Genomic DNA, 16,813 nt, shown 5'->3' on the forward strand with positions numbered 1-16,813 from the left:
TCGCCACATTCATCGTCGTCATCGTCACCTGGGAGGAAAAGAGGGGCAACGATTCATATCTAAAGCAACCTGATTTCACGGAATTCCGTGAAATGAACACAGCCCCTTAAAGGCCTTTTTTGCGCACGAAAATGTGACGTCATGATTCTTCAATAACACACAAAGGGGGAGGAGAGAAATAGACTTTTCAGCATGAGCCTGTCTCTCTCACCCCTACCATTGTATCACTTTGTCTGCTGTCTTATAGGCTATATATAGGCCCTCCTACACAATCTGGACTGTGGTCCTAACATCTACATCTTATAACTTATTCCCTGTTATATATTGTTCTTACTCTTATTCAATCAGTCAGTTAATGTTATTATGTTAATATTTCATGGTCATAGTTAATATTTAATAATACTCTACTACACTGTTCAATCCCTGCACTGTTCACTTTTGCACTGTCACCATTACACACACTCTACCATAGCACCTTATCATGGTCACTGCATTTCTGTGCGTGATTTATATTTTTATTTTTATTTTTATTCTTATGTATGTGAGATATATGTGTGTAAATGTGTTTGTTGTGTTAAGGTTGTCTAAGCTACTGGATCCTAAAATTTCCTTCGGGATGAATAAAGTATCTATCTATCTATCTATATATCTATCTATATATCTATCTATCTATATATCTATCTATATATCTATCTATCTATCTATCTCTCTATCTATCTCTCTATATATCTATCTATCTATCTATCTATCTACCTACTATGAGAGCACCGTAACTGTATATACTTGTGCGTGGTGGTCTAGCTGCAGTCTTCTCCTGAACAGAGGTGGCGCTAATGAGGAAAGGCTACCGACTTTGCTATTTCTACGGATTAGAAGAAGAAGAAAAAGGTAAACAACGGCAGAACTGGCAGCAACATTGCCGTCAATGCTTCGATTTGATTCGATGACCTACTTCGTCGGATCAAGCCCTTAACTCAAAATCTGTGGGAGTTTCATGGAATCACCAAAAATTCCGTGATGGGCCCACGGAAATATTACATGAAATGAACATGGCCCCTTAAGTTAAGGAAAACCCCTTAAGTTAAGGAAAAGGTCGTGGTTGGGTTTACGTTTCCATGACACGCGGGAAGAACGGGATGGTTGGGTTCAGGAAAACAATAACAGGACGCGGGACAACAACGGGACAGTTAGGTTTAGGAAAATATGAACAGGACGGTTGGGTTTAGGAAACGTGACACACGTGTCCTGTGTTGTTTGACCCATCCACCCCCCAACCAACCTCCCTACGCGGATTTGGGGCTTTCATACTACTCGCTACTGTTTTTGGGGGGTTTGTTAAGTCTATTTTTTGGGCATTTTAGGCCTTTATTATTTATATAGGATGTATATACCAGAGTCTGGTAGGACCAGGCTACTGGACCAGAGTCTGGTAGGACCAGGCTAGTGGACCAGAGTCTGGTAGGACCAGGCTAATGTACCAGAGTCTGGTAGGACCAGGCTAGAGGACCAGAGTCTGGTAGGACCAGGCTAATGGACCAGAGTCTGGTAGGACCAGGCTAGTGTACCAGAGTCTGGTAGGACCAGGCTAGTGGACCAGAGTCTGGTAGGACCAGGCTAATGCACCAGAGTCTGGTAGGACCAGGCTATTGTGACCAGAGCCTGGTAGGACCAGGCTAATGGACCAGGCTAGTGTACCAGAGTCTGGTAGGGACCAGGCTAATGGACCAGGCTAGTGTACCAGAGTCTGGTAGGACCAGGCTAGAGGACCAGAGTCTGGTAGGACCAGGCTAGAGGACCAGAGTCTGGTAGGACCAGGCTAATGGACCAGAGTCTGGTAGGACCAGGCTAGTGTACCAGAGTCTGGTAGGACCAGGCTAGAGGACCAGAGTCTGGTAGGACCAGGCTAGAGGACCAGAGTCTGGTAGGACCAGGCTAATGGACCAGAGTCTGGTAGGACCAGGCTAGTGTACCAGAGTCTAGTAGGACCAGGCTAATGGACCAGAGTCTGGTAGGACCAGGCTAGAGGACCAGAGTCTGGTAGGACCAGGCTAATGGACCAGAGTCTGGTAGGACCAGGCTAGTGTACCAGAGTCTGGTAGGACCAGGCTAGAGGACCAGAGTCTGGTAGAACCAGGCTAGAGGACCAGAGTCTGGTAGGACCAGGCTAATGGACCAGAGTCTGGTAGGACCAGGCTAGTGGACCAGAGTCTGGTAGGACTAGGCTAGGGGACCAGAGTCTGGTAGGACCAGGCTAGTGTACCAGAGTCTGGTAGGACCAGGCTAGTGGACCAGTGTAAAACTGCTGCTGAGAGAGGGAGAGAGAGACAGACAGACAGAGGGAGATAGATCATCAATATCACTTATTTTAAGGATGATATAAAAATATACAGAAATATTAAAAATATTAAAAAAATATTAAAACATAAATGCAAATACAATTGAGTAGAAAAGCAGAAAAGCAGCATCATAAATTAACAATCTCACAGTTTTACTGGCGTTCATGTTTATTTTATGAAGTCTTAATTTAAAGCAACATTTCTTTTTTCAACAAACAATTAAAATGAGTCACATTTGAGCAGTAAAAGATCTGAAATGACGTAATGAGCAGTCACATCTTGACTCCGCCCATCTTTTTCGGCGTATCCAATCACGTGCCAGCATCGGGGTGAGCTGGCATTAAACACCGGAAGCCGGAAGTGTTTACAACAGGAAGCTAGGCTAACCAACAGGCTAACTGTCCAACTGACGGAGAAGCAAGAGTGTTTAAAGCTCAACAGAACAGCAGCCGTGAAGTTTCTCTGAGTGTTTGCGGGATTTATTGTAGGTGAGTCTCACCTCCTGACTAACAGTTAGTGTTATTTTATTAGCAGAGCCTCTGGAAGCTAACATTTGCTAACTTAACTTCTGGTTTAGGAACTACGCGGGGAAGTCGCGTTAGCATGCTAAGCTAACGCTAGTTCGCGTCCTGACAAGATAACTTGCGTTTTCTGCCAAATTCCAGCGAAAAGACATTATGAGGATATTTCTGTTCAACTTTATATAGTCAAATAACTTCTGTGTCAGGACATATACGAACATTAAATGTTATTCTCGGGAATTTAAACACGAGTTTTGGTTGAATAGACAATGTTTACATGCAGCTGTCAACGGTTAGCCTGCCAGGTGTGCCGTTGATGTTTTATTTAAATGACCTTTTATGGACAAAAAGGAGTGGATGTTTGACATTCTTTCGTTGTTACACAGAGATAGAGAACTGTGACAAACTACTAATTTATAGGTGTGGTTTTAATCCTGAACAAACAGAGACAGTCAGCAGACTGGTTTTGTTTGTTCAGGATTAAAACCACACCTATAAATATTAAAAACACCTATATTAAAAAAGAGGAGATATTCAGAGAGTTAAAAAAAAGAGGAGATATTCAGAGAGAGAGACAGAGGGAGATAAAAAAAGAGGAGATATTCAGAGAGAGAGAGATTTAAAAAAAAGAGGAGATATTCAGAGAGAGAGACAGACAGGGAGATAAAAAAAGAGGAGATATTCAGAGAGAGGGGGAGAGAGACAGAGAGGGGGAGAGAGGGGGAGAGAGAGAGAGAAAGAGAAAGATATTCAGTGAGTTTGTTCACAGTAATGTCTGCAGTGTGTTGCATGACTCAGCTTCTCTGGGCTGCCGACACAGTGACTCAACCGGTCTGCTGATCACACAGGAGTGAAAGTTATTTAGTGATCTATTGATTGTCATTTGCACAACAATTACAGAAAAGCAGTCATTGGCAGAGACAAAAAATGAAAAACTAATTAAAAGTTAGTTCCTAAGAAGGAGTTTTTAAAAGAGTATTTTTAATGGTATGCAGGGTTTCCCCCCCCCCCCAGTGCATTGCAGGCCTGGCGGCCCGCTGGGCCTAAGGGCATTTGCACACTGCCTGCTGAACATATGAAAACAAGTGTGTTACAACTAGGGATGCACTGAATCCAGATTTTTGGGGTTTGGCCTGAATACTGAACCCCCTGGTTGAGACTCTGCTGAGTCCTGAACCCCCTGGTTGAGATTCTGCTGAGTCCTCGTCCCGTCCTCAGTCCATGAACACAGTCAACACATTAATGAAGTAAACAGTGACTGTCCTTCCTTTGCCGTACCTGAAGTTGCTGCATTCTGGCTGCTGTCTGTAGATTCCTTCATGCTCAGCTCGTATTCTTCCAGATGTTTCATACCAGATGTTGTAACAGCGGTGATGTTGTGTATTGTTTAGGGTCCTCGCCACCACCAGACTAATCAGCATTGCAGATTGAACATGTAGCTGGACTTGAATGGCCTTCTTTTGACTGAAAGTACTGCCAAACAACACTTTTTCTGCTCACCAGTTCCATTTCCACTTCCTCTCAGCCTGCTGCATTGAAGCTCCACCTACGTAAACACCTTCCTGTAATCAACGGCGCCGTCATCACGTCGACCAGCGTAGCGCGGAGTGACAGCGTAGGGTTCAGCAGAAACCCAACCCCGTCAAAAAGCCCAATATTCAGCCCAATCCTGGATTTGGTGCATCCCTAGTTACAATCTATTTCAATGTGACACAATGTATTCTTTGGTTTGCAAGGCCTTTTTTTTTAAGGAATTCATAAAAGCTTGTACAAAGCCCCTCTCTGTGGCCGTTGATTCACACGTCATTGTCTGTAACTGTCTCTTTGACCTTCGTAGATAGCAGCCGAACACCACACATTGTACCGTATCTGTTGGATTATTTATGAAAGATCTCCTCAGGCTCAGCTTTGAAGATGATCATGTGTCAGAATAGATTAACAAAATAATATCACATTAAAAATGTGAAAGATTCATGTTAGTCACCAAACTTGTACTTGGCTGCATGATATGACGAAAATATGTAATTGCGATTATTTTGGCTGATATTGCCGATATGATTCACGATATTGGAGGACATGAACATTTTGGTATCCTTATTTTTATTTTCATAGAAGAAAATGTAAATAATCATAGTGTGGTTTTTCTGTGAGGATCTGTACAAAACAAATATGGTTTCCTTTAGTCTGTAGGACAGGATTTGTAGGCCGGGGCGTTCTGCAGCGCTGGAATACTTCCAAAAATCTAAATGGTTCGACACATATTTTGCTATTAACAAATATATGATGGCAGGGAAGTCCCTGGAAGCAGGACGAACGTAACACATCACGCTCGGCCTCTAATCTTCCTCTCAGCTTCTCCTTGATTTAATTTCAGCTTGTATCGCCTGTGTGTGAAATGTCGGCCGTGCTGCTACAGCTCAGTGTTTGTTTTCAAACCGTACAGGCGAGTTTCTGAAGGCTGAGGTATTTATATAGTTACACAAAGTGACTGCTGTCGACAGTCTGTCTTAAACATTCACCTTTTTCAAAATCTCTACATCAGAAATATGGGTTTCCTTTTAACCATATTCCCCAAAAAAATAACATTGATGGTTCCCTGCAACTCTCTCCGCAAGTACAAGTACTGATCATTACTGTCCTTGAATTTTGAGTGTTGGGGAAAAAAAATGTAAACGGTATAAACGTTGACATACTGTACACCAGTCTGATTACCCATCAACATATGTTCCTCTCATATTAGTCAAAAATGATTCCTAATTTCATCTTTTTCAACTGAAAGATGAGGTATAACTCCATATACACGAGGTTTATTGATCATGAATTCCAGAAAAATAAGAAACTATAGTGGTTAGAAGTTGGTGTTGGTGTCAAACGTTGAGAAAACCGACAAAAAAGGGACAAAAATGTCAGAAAAAGTGTCAAAATCATCGAAAGAAAACGCCAAAGTGTTTTTGACCCGAGAGGTAATGGTCGGTGGAAAGACCACACAAGGGTTTGTCCAGAAAAAGGTATTCAGGATGGCTTTTTTTCCTAGTTATATATCGTTTATAGCAACCAAACTCAAGGCCCCGCCTGGTTGTGTGCCAAACCTAAAAGACCGGAGACTGTTTTTCAGACTGCAGAGTTTCAGTATAGAGAGTTTTCATAACCAGGCTGTGAAACCGGTTGTTTTGGGTTAGGTGTGTATCAGTGGCTTTTAAGAAACTGTAGCCTAATCTTTGTTGCAGCACCAGAATGAGATTGTTATTAAAAAGCTGATTTTCAAACGTTAAGGACTTATTCCAGATGGAAATAACTTGATACGACAGAGAATCCATCAGATTTAAAGATACACGCACACACACAGACACGCACACACACTGTTTTTGCAAAAATATAAATATTTAGCAAAAACTAACTATAGCTGTCCAATAAATGTAGTGGAGTAGAAGTATATATTAGCATACAATCAAACCTGTTGATGTCCAATACTTGAGTAATTGTACTTAGTTACTCTCCACTGCTGCACTATCATAACCTTTGCTCATCAGCCTACAATCAAGAGGCAGCCGTGCACTTTGTATGTCAACGTGTGTGAGACAACGTTACCACATACAGTAAGCCACTTCTTTTTAAAAGATTATTTCTGGGGCTTTTCCCTTTTTATTAGAAAGTGGATAGACATGAAAGGGGGAGAGAGATGGGGAATGACACGCAGCAAAGGGCAGCAGGTCAGATTCAAAGCCTGCGCCGCTGCAGGACTCAGCCAACATGGGGCGACCGTTCTTACTGGGTGAGCTAGAGGCCGCCCCACAGTAAGCCACGTCTCTAAGATTATGGCTTGTGTTAAATTGTAGTTGACCATCACAAACTCCACAGTTGTTGCTTTGTTTTGCCTGATTTTCTAAAGTCTGTGATGGCTAAAGCCCGAGACACAGCGAGCCGATTATCGGTGTGTCTGCAGCTTAAGGAGCTTTCTTGCTGACTTTGTTTAGAGCTTTATATCGACCAAACTGTAAGTGAGAAAGCTGTATGAGACGTGCAGCAAATACAGTCGAAGATATCAGACTTTTTAGATGAAATAAAATCATGTCAATAAACTAGGGATGCACCGATCGGACTTTTTCAGTCCCGATACGTCGTTGAATTCATAATACATACCTGCAATCTAGTCGCTTTTCGGCCGAAAACGTTATTCTTAAACGCCTTATTTAGGTGCCACTTAAATGCCTGCACTTCTGGACAGGATGAGTCACCTTTTTCAGCCCTTATGAGTTTGCAGGTATGACTAAAAACTGTATACCTTCCACCTTATAAGAGACTAAAGGCGCCAGATGTTCCTTTTACTGATGTAATGTATTGAAATCTTATTTATTTGTTATTTAACCCTTGTGTTGTCTTCCCGTCAACCTTTTCGACGTTTTTTACGACTTTTTTTCACAGTTTGTTGTTGCTTTTTCCAACGTTTTTAAATTGTAAAATGTTTCTTCTACACGTTTTCAGCGCTTATTTCTACGTCCCATATTTTCTGATATAAAATAATAATTAAAAACGGGCCAATGTGACCCGAAGTCAACACAAGGGCTAAAAAAAACAAGTGTACAAGTCGGAAACAGAATTTAATTAAACATTATAAATTAAAATAAATATGTTGCTCCATGCTTAACGGTTAACTAGCTATTTTGTCAATGTCCGGGCCGATATCCGATCTTAATATCGGATCGGTGCACCCCTACAATGAACTCTACATGTCTGGCCCTTGATGTGATTCTCGTTGTCCAGTGTGGCCTTCTGGGAAGTTGAGTTTTTAGACTCTCCTGCTATGGCTGCACGATAAAGTTTTTTTTTTAATTTTCTGGTCTTTGGGATTCAGGAGTCAGGATGAGTCTGCAGTGGACGGCCGTGGCCACCTTCCTGTACGCTGAGGTCTTCTTTGTTCTGCTGCTCTGCATCCCCTTCATCTCCCCGAAAAGGTCAGTACACGGAGTAAAAAAACATACATTTGTAGGTTGGTATGATATAGGGCTTTGACTCCGAAACTTCGTTATTTGAATATAATTTGAATATTTAAAAAAAATAATGATATTCGCACAAATATTAGGCGGCCCTTAAAGTGCCCATATTATGAAAAAAACATTTTTTCTGGGATTTGGGGAGTTATTTTGTGTCTCTGGTGCTTCCACACGCATACACACTTTGATAAAACCCTCCATGCTGTTGTGAGTGAGATACGGTTCCTGAATGTGTCCTGTCTTCAGTCTCCGGGTCAGCTGGTCAACATCTGCACGGCTTGTGATGTCACAAGCCGAAACGTGCTGGCTAACCGCAACCGTTAGCATGCTAGCATGCTAACGCTAGCATGCTACCTCGTTCTCAATAGCAAAGCACTGCTACAACACACACAAGTTCACCATCATCTACTAAAGAACTACTTCCATGTGCGCCCTCATTTAGAAGAAGTCTCCCAGCTAATCCTGCCTTGTAACTGACTGAAGGTGGAGAAACAGCCTTTCTTTTACTGTCTATGGAGCTAGCTAGCTGACATGATCTACATCTGAGCTACTGAGCATGTGCAGCAATCAAAGATAGTACTGAAGATGAAGGGGAAAAGAGGTCTCACTCTGTAGCTAAAACAGAGACCAGCTGAAAGAGGATCTGCAGCAGTGAGAGAGAGCTGTGCAGTACAACAACAATATGGTGTTTTTTTGAAAATTAAACCATGTAAACCTATTCTGGTACAACCTTAAAATACAATTATGAACCTGAAAATGAGCATCATATGGGCGCTTTAATATTCAAAATTTCGAACCTGTTATGGGCATTATTTTTTTGTAAATGTGTTTGCTTGTAAACCTTGTTTTCAATTCAGATTTCGAGGCTTTTTCACGCATTTCAAAATGTAACTACACGCTCGGCCGTGGCTTGGTAGCATTGCATTCCCATCCGACTCATTTCCTGGTTCTCCTTCTCCTTAAACAACATGACATCAAGGAGAGGGTTAACTCCTCCTGCTGCAGACCTCCCACCCTGGTCAGAAAGAACAGGGAGACACTTTGGTCTCTCTCACTACGACTCTAGAGTCACTACTCCCTCTGAAGCTACCGGTAAACAAACACACACACACACGTGCACGCACAAGTATGAACATCAGACCACTTACGTATGGTGTAGCTATATTTAAATAAACACACAGTAGCGGAGTCTTTTATTTTACTTGTTTTTTTTTATGAGTCAGAGCCAGGCAACAGCTGTGAGGGAGAGCTCGTGTCCTCCGCCCCCCCGTGACCCACCTGACAGCAGAGGGGCTGGAAAAACAAGCCGAAATAACTCCGTCAATGGCAGAAATAAATCGTCACTATGGCCATTAACGACACTTTTAAAAGAGAAACGAAAACCTGAAGAATAAATAAAAATGTTGTCATGTTTCCTGAGTATCATTGCATACAGGTCCTCTAAAAGAGCCAGATCTGCCATTGCTGATAAGTGATCAACTGATGACTTCTCCTTCTCCTGTTAGACTCATTATATGCTGCACGGCGAGTCCACACTGACTCCAAAACTTGCGTACACGAGTTCAGACCAGACGTGAGATTTTATCGCAGCCTACGCTCACGTTCAAATTGATAAATGCCTTGCTTAGGAATCGGTGTACGCCCGTCCTACGCCCGTTTTTGGTCGTACGCACGTTTCATAAATGAGGGTCATAGTGAGAGAACCAAAGTGTCTCCCCTGTTCTGTCTGACCACGGTGGGAAATCTGGAGCAGGAGGAGTTCGCCCTCTCTTCTAGCTTTTCCAACACAGATATGGTGATAATAACCATCCACAATGATGTGAAAAAAGACCCAAAACTACCACAAAGAACACACACAATCCCTCAAAAAAGGGGGAAATTGCCTTTCTTTTTTAATTAAACATTTTCTTGAGGAAGGACACCTAAACCCTAGTCTGGCTATCCCTAGACCAAGCTCAGTCTTGTAAGATTGAAAATTAGTCTGGGGAGTATATCTGTATTTTCTACTGCACAGGAGGCGGGATCAACGGGCAAGTTAAAATGATTCTGGGCGCAATTGGACAGTCCTTCAACCAATCAGACCAACGATCCGGGTAACAGCGGCATCAACGGGTTGCTTCAGTGGCCGAATGTAAACAAAAAGGTGTGTGTGTGTGTGTGATTTCGACGGGGATCAATGAAGAGTATAAAAAATAACTTCCTTTGGAAGGAGTTGCTAGCAAGGGGGTTAGCTTCTTACACTTAGAAGACTTCCAACTTTCAGACAGGTTGCTCACGTCACATCTACGTCTTCAAGCTCAGTTGGAGGCTGCTCAGTAACGCTCAGCCATCACCGGGAAAGAGCTTCTAATGTCCTTCACTGGTCTCCGTCCAGAGACACGGAGTCTGGTGGTCCATTATGTACATGTCAATGGTTGCTAGGGACCGACGTCTGAGAACAAGAATGTAAACGATGATAATACCTTTTGTTGTGCTCAGAAAAGCCTTCAGGAAAACAACTGTGACCTTTCCTCTGTTTCATCATCATTCCCTCTGCAACAACAACATTCCTCTTTCCCTTCACCATGCTTAACAAACCAAAGATCAGTATCTCCCCCTTTTCTTTATCGGATCATTAAAGGAACACGCCGACTTATTGGGACTTTAGCTTATTCACCGTATCCCCCAGAGTTAGATAAGTCCAGACATACCCTTCTCATCTCGGTGCTTGTTGTTACTCTGTCTGACGCACCCACCGCTAGCCTAGCTTAGCACAGATCCTGGAGGTAACCGGCTCCATCTAGCCTAGCTTAGCACAGATCCTGGAGGTAACTGGCTCCATCTAGCCTAGCTTAGCACAGATCCTGGAGGTAACTGGCTCCATCTAGCCTAGCTTAGCACAGATCCTGGAGGTAACTGGCTCCATCTAGCGTACTGCTCCCAATAAGTGACAAAATAACTCCAACATGTTCCTATTTACATGTTGTGATCAAGGGGGTAAGCCTCGCTTCAGAACTCGAACCTCCTATGGAGCCATCTTGATGCTACCAAGCCATCACCTCCCGTTAGCATCCCGTTAGCATCCCATTGACTGCCATTCATTCTGACGTCACTTTGACAGAGAATACCTTTACATCTGAAGCGTTTAAAGCTATTTGTCCGTTGTTTATTTCTAAAGAAACACGACAATGTATAAAAGGCTCCATTACCTTGTAGCTCACGTTATGGCTCCGTAGCAGACGTTTTTATAACAATAGGCTAACGATTGGGTCATAACCACGAGACTTCCTGTCTCATAGTAGAGGAGTTACCGTATAGTACAGGAGAAGCTCTCAGGCAGTTTGGACTTCCATCAGCTGTTTAAGTGTAATGACTAATGTTAACTATCATTTTAGTGATCAATAATGAGCCTGTGTCTATGTTATCTCCTTACATATACCTACGCTCTCCGTCTCTGCTAGATTGGGAATGATTGAGATTTCTCTTGGCACAGCTACCAGAAGACTTCCAACTTTCAGACAGGTTGCTCACGTCACATCTACGTCTTCAAGCTCAGTTGGAGGCTGCTCAGTAACGCTCAGCCATCACCGGGAAAGAGCTTCTAATGTCCTTCACTGGTCTCCGTCCAGAGACACGGGAGCTGGTGGTCCATTATATACTGACTATGGTTGTGATTTTTATAGTCACAGCGTGTACAAATAACAAGGTCACATGAGACACAGCCATCTTCTAACCGTATACATACTGGGAACTATATTCTCAGAAGGCGAAGCACTGCTACTTCTGCTACTTGGGCGGTGTGATCTGCTCGCAGCACCTGAGAAGCCCCGAGGTGAGGAGCAGAGAGTTCATCTGGAGTTGGCTCAGAGTTGGAGTAATAATCACTCCGCCCAAGTAGCAGTGCTTCGTCTTCTTGAGGAATTGTTCCCAGTATGTATACGGTTAGAAGATGGCTGTGTCTCTGTCAGAGTTTGATCCATTCGGTTCGATAACATTGGGCACACAGTTACATCTGGCAACTTTTCTGGCTTCATGCGCCGCTAAGCAACTCTCCTAGGAATAAACAGGATTAGGCGGCCTACGTCACTATTATCTGATTGCAGGAATCATTCAGCCTGAATCAGCATAAAGGGAGAGTGAGACGGTTCCAGCTGAAGAATCTGATTGATTGGAAACCGTCTGTAAGTCTGAGCAGCTCTGTGTGAATGTGAGCAGATTAAAAACATCCTGATAAGGAAACCAGCCAGCTCTGATTAACTCAGCACACAGAACAGAGACACTACACATCCCAGAGACGGTTTTATCACTAAAAATCCCCCACTGGACCCAGTGAACTAATGTGGAGCTCTGAAACTCTGAGGGATGTTCAAGATATAGAACAAGAGACAAACGTGCAGTGTTTTCCCTCGCTTTGTGAAGACTTGGGTGCACGTAAATGCAATTTCTCCCGTACATGTCGCGTCTCTTTTGAGGGATTTTGTGCTTTGGGGTTGTTTTGGGTCCCTGTGGTCATTTGGCGTCCCTTTTGTAGTTGGTTTGTGTCTCTTTGGGGTTTTGCATCTTTTTTCACATCATTTTGGACCGTTATTATCACCATATTTGTGTTGGGAAAGCTGGAAGAGAGGGTTAACTCCTCCTGCTGCAGATCTCCCACCCTGGTCAGAAAGAACAGGGAGACACTTTGGTTCTCTCACTACGACTCTAGAGTCACTACTCCCTCTGAAGATAAGCACGCACGCACACACACATCTTTACACACAAACACAGACAGACACTGGCTACACACACACACACACGCTCTACCACACACACACGCACACACGCTCTACCACACACACACACACATGCTACCACACACACACACACACACACGCTCTACCAACCACACGCGCGCACACACTCTACCACACACACACACGCTCTACCACACACACGCACACACGCTCTACCACACACACACACGCACACAACCACACACATGCACACAACCACACACACGCACACAACCACACACACATGCTCTACCACGCACACACGCTCTACCACACACACACGCTCTACCACGCACACACGCTCTACCGCTCTACCACGCACACACGCTCTACCACACACACGCACACACGCTCTACCACGCACACACGCTCTACCACACACACGCACACACGCTCTACCACACACACGCACACAACTCACACACATGCTCTACCACACACACATGCTCTACTACACACACACACACGCTCTACCACACACACACACGCTCTACCACACACACACGCTCTACCACACACACACATGCTCTACCACACACACACATGCTCTACCACACACACACGCTCTACCACACACACACATGCTCTACCACACACACACACACACGCTCTACCACACACACACACACACATGCCTACACACACACACACACACACACGCTCTACCACACACACACACACACACACACACACACACGCTCTACCACACACACGCACACAACCACACACACACACACACGCTCTACCACACACGCTTCTACCACACACACGCCCTACCACACACACGCTCTACCACATACACGCCTACCACACACACACACACACACACGTCTACCACACACACACACACGCTACCACGCACACACACGTCTACCACGCACACACACGCTCTACCACGCACACACACGCTCTACCACGCACACACACGCTCTACCACGCACACACACGCCTACCACGCACACACATGTCTACACACACACACACACGCCTACCACACACACGCCTACCACACACACGCACACAACCACACACACGCACACACGCTCTACCACACACGCTCTACCACGCACACGCTACACACGCACTCTACACACACACGCTCTACCACACACACGCTCACCACACACACACGCTCTACACACACACACACACACAGCTCTACCACACACACACACGCGCTCTACCACACACACACACACGCTCTACCACACACACACGCTCTACACACACGCTCTACCACACACACACACACACACGCTCTACCACACACACACTACACGCTCTACCACACACACACGCGCTCTACCACACACACGCACACACACTACCACACACACGACTACTACCACACACTACGCTCACACAACCACACACACGCACACACACGCTCTACCACACACACGCTCTACCACACACGCTACACACACACACACACACACGGCTCTACCACACACACACACGCTCTACCACACACACACGCTCTACACACACACACACACACGCTCTACCACACACACACACGCTCTACCACACACACGCACACGCGCTCTACCACGCACACACGCTCTACCACACACACGCACACACGCTCTACCACGCACACACGCTCTAACACACACACACACACACGCTCTACCACACACACACACACACACACACATGCTCTACCACACACACACACACATGCATCTACCCAACACACACACACACACACACACTGACACACGCACACACGCTCTACCACACACACACGCTCTACCACACACACGCACACACACACCACACACTCTACACTACCAACCACACGCACACACACACTACTCAGTTTGTCTGCTTGACAATCCCAACAAACAGAGGAATATATCTTTTTAGATGAAACAGATGTTGGGGACATCACTTGAAATTGGGGGAAAATTTGAAGTTGGGAAAAGGTGATAAATCGCAATAATATCAGTATCGTGACATCAGTATCGTGGTATCGTAACGTGAGGCCTCTGGTGATTCCCACCCCTAACGCTTATGTTAAAGCACTTACCGGAAATGATGAGCGGGATGAACGTGACGAACGCAACATGTGGACGTGATTTTCCAGTCCGCTTTCCTGTATGCAAATGAGGAGCGGCCGGCCCGGCTCGCCGCCTCTCAACATCTGATGAAGATCTTCTAAACTGACCTTTGTTGATCTGAAATGAAGACAGATTCAGCAGCTGCACGGCCTGTTTCTCTCTTCACATGTTTCCAGAAACACGTTACGGTGAAATATTTTAGGACAATATGAGATCGTATTCTGAACGAGACGCCATGATGGTCGGGGAGCAGCCAGACCCACGTGACACGTTCGTCCAATCAGCTGCCGGTTTTAATTTTTTGGGCGACAATCCAGATTAGCGCCGCCTGCTGTTATGGAGACGTATTACGTCTCGTCTCTTCGGTGTTCTGAGGAACTTTCTGGACCAACTCGGGGAGACTGATCAGTCCCACTGGCTTTACTGCTGACGGTCGGCCGTCTGGTGGGGGCGTAACGGCCGTCTGGTGGGTGCGTAACGGCCGTCTGGTCGGTGTGTAACGGCCTTAAGTCTTCTGACAGATGTTGATGGACCTCCTCAAAAAATAGAGGCGACTCTGGCCCTTCCTGTAAAGTACTCCAGAGTTTTTAAACCCAGTCCAGTTTATTGACTGTGTCCTCCATGGTATTTATAAGTTTACCAGCACTGTGCTTTTACATTGCTGTAAAACTCAGATTAAGTACTTTTTTTTCAGCTGCACAAAATGCACGTTTCATAGTCTTAACGGTTCGGATTTTACAGCTTTTATTTTTATTTTTTTTTAAATAAGAGGAGAATAAGTGTGAGGAGTATGGGACAAACTTGACCCGCAAGCACCAAATTGGGCGACCTTCATTTAAATGTTTCATTGTTCCAAATTTGTCACTTTTTGTATTTTAACTGTTAAAAATGGGTCAGAATTTCCTGGAGAATCAGATTTGTGTCGTTGTGTGGTCTTATTTTCTCAGATGTTTTCTAATTGTGTTGTTTTTCTGGCCCACTAGATGGAGCCAGAGCTCCAGATTAACTGTGTGTGTGTGTGTGTGTGTGTGTGTGTGTGTGGAAAACTGGGGAATACAGTATACTTGTGGGGTCCCGACAGCTTTGTGGGGCCAAAATGCTGGACCCCCCAAGGTTAAAGGTCTGTTTGAGGGTTAAGACCTGGTTTTAGGATTAGGGTTAGAATGAGGTTCTGGTTAGGGTGAGGGTAAGGGTTAAGGTTAGGCATTTAGTGGTGATGGTTAAGGTTAGGGTAAGGGGCTAGGGAATGCATTATGTCAATGACGGGTCCCCACAAAGATAGTGAAACAAACGTGTGTGTGTTTTACTGTATTATAATGTGAGTGTGTGTTTTTTCCTCCAGGTGGAATAATATCTTCAAGTCTCGGATCATCCAGACCATCGCTCTCTATGGCAACACTTCGTTCATGGTGGCCATCGCCATCCTCGTCTTCCTGCTTATCGGTATGTGGGTGTCTGTCTGTCTCTCTCTCTGTGTGTGTCTGTCTGTCTGTGTGTGTGTTTGATCGCTGTGTGTGTGTGTGTGTGTGTCTGTCTCTCTGTCTGTCTGTGTGTGTGTGTGTCTCTCTCTGTCTGTGTGTGTGTCTGTCTCTCTGTGTGTGTGTGTGTGTCTGTCTCTCTCTGTCTGTGTGTGTGTCTGTCTCTCTGTGTGTGTGTGTGTCTGTCTCTCTGTCTGTGTGTGTGTGTGTGTGTGTGTGTGTGTCTGTCTCTCTCTCTGTGTGTCTCTCTGTCTCTGTCTCTCTGTGTGTGTGTCTCTCTCTCTGTGTGTGTGTCTCTCTCTCTGTGTGTGTGTCTCTCTGTGTGTGTGTCTCTCTCTGTGTGTGTGTGTGTCTCTCTCTCTGTGTGTGTGTGTCTCTCTCTGTGTGTGTGTGTGTCTCTCTCTGTGTGTGTGTGTGTGTCTCTCTGTGTGTGTGTGTGTGTCTGTCTCTCTCTCTGTGTGTCTCTCTCTGTGTGTGTGTCTCTCTCTGTGTGTGTGTGTGTCTCTCTCTCTGTGTGTGTGTGTGTGTCTCTCTCTCTGTGTGTGTGTGTGTCTGTCTCTGTGTGTGTGTGCTGTCTCTCTCTGTGTGTGTGTGTGTGTCTGTCTCTCTCTGTGTCTGTCTGTGTGTCTGTCTCTCTCTGTCTGTCTCTCTGTGTCTGTCTCTCTCTGTG

At 44.9% G+C, this 16,813-nt stretch overlaps 1 protein-coding gene across 2 annotated transcripts in view; it reads left to right on the forward strand.

Moving 5' to 3' along the window:
* The first annotated feature begins 2,694 nt into the window (after positions 1 to 2,694).
* bcap31 (B cell receptor associated protein 31) overlaps positions 2,695 to 16,813 on the forward strand; it is a 31,434-nt gene continuing 17,315 nt past the window's right edge. Inside the window, exons 1-3 of one of the 2 annotated variants that reach the window (XM_078254093.1) lie at positions 2,695 to 2,824; positions 7,710 to 7,809; positions 16,008 to 16,108. In XM_078254093.1, the coding sequence (XP_078110219.1) occupies positions 7,718 to 7,809; positions 16,008 to 16,108 (193 nt within the window). In that variant the 5' untranslated portion in view covers positions 2,695 to 2,824; positions 7,710 to 7,717. The remainder of the gene's footprint in view (positions 2,825 to 7,709; positions 7,810 to 16,007; positions 16,109 to 16,813) is intronic. The other variant, XM_078254094.1, reaches the window with a different exon arrangement.

The sequence above is a fragment of the Sander vitreus genome, chromosome 7 (genome assembly GCF_031162955.1).
Source record: "Sander vitreus isolate 19-12246 chromosome 7, sanVit1, whole genome shotgun sequence".
NCBI classification, from domain to species: Eukaryota; Metazoa; Chordata; class Actinopteri; order Perciformes; family Percidae; genus Sander; species Sander vitreus.